Raw genomic sequence first — 5,099 nt, 5'->3', positions numbered from 1 at the left:
CATTAATAAGAAATTAATACAACATTTTGAAAAAATGAATGGAATTTAAATACATTGAACTGCAATTTCTTTGAGTTTCGACCAGTTCTTGATAATAGAGCATATACGTGTTCTACACCAATTAAAAATTTTCTAAAATTATCACATACATACGTACGGTCAAAATATTAAAATTTTATCTATATAAATTTTGATTACGCTAGTATTTTCCCCTGTAATATTAAACACATTTTGGGAATTATTTTGGAAATTATTTATAACATTGGTAAACTTCATTTCTTGCTTCGTATTAATAAAGAAAGAAAAATATAGACATAATACAGAAAGAAATACCTGAAAAGAAAAGTGATATAAGTTGAAAAAACTGAAAGCGTAAATTGCGTGAGTGCTGTTATTTTCTACGATTATTTTCTGCCACGATTTAAGAATTAATTCCTGGAACGAGGTAAATTTGACTTATACATCACTTTCACACTCGTTCTCACGCAATTGTTGCTCTACAAATACAATCACCAGATCCGCTTTTATTTTACTACCTGTCGTAATATATGTATATATCATACTATGCTATTATTATGTATAGGTATAGTTCAAGCGAACCGACTGTCCTTTATGTCGAAGAAACGTGAAGGTCGATGTATAAATTTCGTAACTAAAATTCCAATTGGCGAAGTTCCGGTACAAACTTGATACAGTTCAAGCTTGCCGGTTACCTTCTCTTATTTTTATCATAGAAGGAATAATCTGAAAGGTCGTTTGTTGCGACTGGTTATGCGAGTTTGACTGATGGAGAAACAGGAACAATTAGAAAGTTGAAGGGTATAGTTTTCATTCGATCTAAGTTGGAAACGTTTATTAATATTTCTTTCGCCTCTACTATCTCCATTACAATCATTAACAAAATTAAAACGAAACATTTACCTTCAACTTGTGTAAATTATATAATGAGTCGTGGGTGAAAATACTTCGAATTTTCATTGAAGGGCGGTATATCAGAGTTACGATTATAAAAAGTGTTGAGTTGTCCTCGCGATTTATTCCAATCTAATTTACCTTATAATAATATAATTAAAATATAATATAATAGTAAGCGTGCTGAATTTTATTGTGCAGTCCCGTGAGACACGAACTCGAAGACACAGCTTGACAAAGTGAGGGTCTCCTTGAAATGAAATTGTAACGGTACACTTATGACGCGTGTGCAAGCTGCGTTCTCTAAGACTAAAACCAGCACGGAAGCCTACCGTGGAATGTGGAATTTTTATTTACAACATTTTTACAACCTTCCTTACACACAGGGTTAATGATTTTGACAGGGTTTTACGTAAAAAGTCTATTCGCGATACGGAAATGAAAGAATCCTTGACCTTTCGAAATCTCTCCTTAGAAGATCCTGATTGGAGAAATAAAGTTTAAAAAAGAGATAAAATGATTCCATTCGATATAGGTTTCGTTACTAATAATTATTCTGAACAAATACTTAGAGATCATTCTTTACATTTCCACTGCACGTTTCATCAAACATGCTTATCACATTTGATTCCAATGGCAAGAATGGATTCGTACCTTCATCGAAAGAAACAAAAGTTCGACTCGGTAGGCAGCCATGACAGCGATTTGTTTATTACCGAAGAAAAACTCAAGAACCTTCACCTTATTCTCTTATTTTACAAAAAGAAAAAAGATATCAATGAAGAAAATAGAAACAATAATCAAATTATCGATTTCGATTCAATTTCCTCGCTGGATTGCAATGTGCCTTAAATTCTCGATATTCTCTTCGGTAATAATCGACGCGCGACGTACGAATCACAGTGCCACCCATCGTCACCGATGGGCCACGCCGCGATCACGGCGAAAAGGGTGCGCCATCGAAGCATCGCGTCTTCAGACAATACGGACAGATCAAAACGCACGGGGACCACCCTGACGAACACGGGAGGGACTAGAGGATCTAGTAATAACCGAAGCTGATGTCGTGCAACGGTGGTGCGACGCCCTGTGGCAGAGCATAATCCCTAGCTAATTGATCAAGGATGCCGCCGCTTTGGCTACGAGGTTGTGGCTGGGAACGGTGTTCTTGAACAGGAGCAGGGCCAAACTGGGCTGGTCCCTGATTATACAATTGAGATGGCGGCGCTGGTTCTTCAGGTTGAAGGAGAGTGGTTTGTTTAGTGAGGGGGGATTGAGGAGCAGCAGGCGTGAAAATTGGCGGTTTCGGAAGACTTGGCTGCTGTCTGGGCGCCAGTTGCGGTGAATAGACGGCTTCGGTGTGAGTTTGGGGCTGTTGGTAAGCTGGCTGTCCGTATTGAATCTGTTGAAGGGGTGCAGGGCGAGGTGCTGGCGCAGGCGCGACTGCTCGAAGTGGCGCAGGTCTGGCAGCCGGTTGTTGGTACTCCTCTTGGTAGTTTTGTGCTTGCAGAGCTTCCTTGCTGGTAGTGTCGTCGACCAGAGTCGGTGGTGCGACCGTGATACCCTCGCCAGCGGGTTGGAAACCGTATTGATTCGCTCCATATTCGACTACACGTACTTTGCCGGTGTCATCGACGAATCCGTATTTACCCTTCACTTCTCCGGTTGGTAGTTTCGTCTCGATCTTAAAAGACCCATCCGCGCCTTCGAACCCGTACGTATACGAGCCGTCCTCGTTGTGCCTGTTAATCTGCTTCAGGATGGCCACCGGGGTTGGTTTCGGGGTTGTGGGGCCAGCCGATTGCCGATTTGGCGCCGAATTAGCGGCATAACTTCGGGGAGTCGGATGAGTCGGTCTTGGAGACTCGTATGCTGAGTATTCGTCTACGTAGTTGGCATCTGGTTGCTGGTATTGCTGAGCCGATACTACTAGTATGGCAGCTACCAGTAATAGTACCTGGAAGAAGTAAAAAGCTGTGTTTGATCGAAAGTAGTGCGAAGATGTAATTGATTGTAGAATGCTACGTTACGATATAATTCATTTTTATTCGATTATTTAATATTTCGTGGTTTTATGACAGAATACATGCGAAAGATATACACAGTGTTAGTAAATTATTGGCGTCGTCGTTCTTAATCGTGCCTTTCCAATCGATCACTCGTATCTCGTAAGTAGATCATAAAGATCATTACTGCAATTATCGAAACATCTACTACTTCCGCTATTACTTTCCGTCCTAGAATATGGTTATATTTCGCAGAAAAATGTTGTTACACAAGTATTGTAAATTGCTCCATAACACAATCGCTTTTCGTTTCAACGAATCAGTCTAACCAGCACGATATTCGATCGATAACTATGGTCTATTAAAAAAGATTCTGTAATAGAAATATTTTCCAATCTTTTTTGCTTGCAATTCGTGTTTCGCATAATTTATGATTGCATAGTCGAGACGTGTCTAGCGAGCAACGCCGATACCACCGTAAACTTAATCTTCATGCGGTCAGTATCCTGGAAAGTATTACAGAGCTGTTAATCTGAGACTTCATAAACCGTAATTGTTCGCAGAAAGGTCTAAACGCAGTGATGCATGACCCTCCGGGTTACCAGAACCTTAACCGCCAGACGTGACTTTATTACACCACCATCGAGTAGATAACCGCATTCGAAGGATACCGGATTCTTGACGTCGACTCGTTATACACGGTAAAAGTCTTGATCGCCGTTGTATCGGCGGAAGACGAGCGCGACAAGCAATAAATGCGAGTGTTTTGCCTGTATTTATTCCTCCCCGTGGAGATGTACACGATTGGTAAATCGATCATCGTAAATTACATGCCATTCGCCGAGTTTTACCGCTTCCATCTGCGTAACGCACTTCCTGCAGTTCTGCCCGAATGGTCACGAACGAGAAACGCTTACTATCGTCACGCATATTGTTCGTATTTCTGTTCGGCGTAGCTCATTATATAATGTCTTTCTTCGAGCGAGTAGGCGACAAAAAAATATCGATACCGCCCGCGTACGCTCTCATAATTTTTCGAGTAGCGCGGAAAACGCTCGAAAGGTACTTCCGAATTATAATGTAGTAACGCGGTTGTACGTCGTTGGTGACTATTAGTTGCGTAATGGTAATTGTAACGGGTACGCGATATTTTTACGAGCGAATAACGATCTCCGTCGAATCACGCGAATTACGACCATGAGGCGACCAGATTTCTCCCGTGTTCGGAACGTCGATCACACATAAAGGTCTGGATCGAGTGATTGCTCGGAACTAACATTTATCTTTCGCTCGCCTTACGAAACCGCCGAGCAACGTGTCTGGTCTATAAGCTATCCCCTACATCTATCAAACTCTTGCCAGACGTCGCCGAATTATTCTGTCTGCTTTAACGAGTCAAGGTTTTACGAGATCCAGCCGCGGTGCACTAGTAATGCACAAATCACAAGCACAGTTCCGTCACGATGAAAAACGATCACATCACACGCGAGATTGAAATTTTTGCAGATGATAAAGCGACGAACGATAGTCACGATGATGCCGATGATTTACAATGACCGGTAGAGAGCACGCGATTTAGAAGAAACTTTGTCAAAATCTTGGCCCTCGAAGGGTTCGTTAACGAGAAACGATGACGATGGTGACGCACTAAATACGTACCGTCGCGACCGTGCGCATTGTGTTCCAGGTGGTTGGTGTGTTAGTGTGTGTGAATGTAAGTAGGCAGCGAGGCTAGAGTACCAGCGGTTGCTCGAACTGAGGCCCTCATATACCTTACTGGGGTCCCCCGTTCCTACCCCCCTCTTGCCCTCTATACTCCTGTTAGCTCTGGGGGACTTTCACTATCTATTCGACTCCTGTATATACGGCCGCCTTGTCTCGTTACAGCACCTTATATCCCCTAAATATTCCCCACCAGACTAGCCCCGGTTCTCGAGAATCTGGAAAATTGATCGCAACGTGGACCGATCAACAACTTTGACGCCACGTATATGTATTTTATATACGGCTAAATAAGGACTGCATTCCGCTGTCTCTCCATATTTTTCTGCATTTAGGAAGACTGATTAATTGAGATTTTTTTATTACTCATTATGAATTATAATGTTTGTCAAGGAAAGCAACAGCATGTAGAGGTTATGGTTTCTGATACTTTTTCGAATTGTTCTTCAGTTTGTTAAA

General features: G+C 41.8%; 1 protein-coding gene across 1 annotated transcript; it reads right to left on the bottom strand.

Annotated features, from left to right (window-relative positions):
* Nucleotides 1-838: 838 nt before the first annotated feature.
* On the bottom strand, nt 839-4,757 carry Cpr97Ea (cuticular protein 97Ea). Its single transcript, XM_033332346.2, has 2 exons — nt 4,578-4,757; nt 839-2,869 (listed from the first exon to the last, which is right to left on the bottom strand). The coding sequence occupies exons 1-2, from the start codon at nt 4,593-4,595 to the stop codon at nt 1,955-1,957; spliced, it is 933 nt and encodes a 310-aa protein (XP_033188237.1). The 5' UTR covers nt 4,596-4,757; the 3' UTR covers nt 839-1,954.
* Nucleotides 4,758-5,099: the final 342 nt, after the last annotated feature.

Source organism: Bombus vancouverensis, chromosome 8, assembly GCF_051014615.1.
Source record: "Bombus vancouverensis nearcticus chromosome 8, iyBomVanc1_principal, whole genome shotgun sequence".
Taxonomy (NCBI): Eukaryota; Metazoa; Arthropoda; class Insecta; order Hymenoptera; family Apidae; genus Bombus; species Bombus vancouverensis.
Note: the sequence above shows the minus strand (reverse complement) of the source record. Positions and strands in the feature narration are given on the sequence as shown.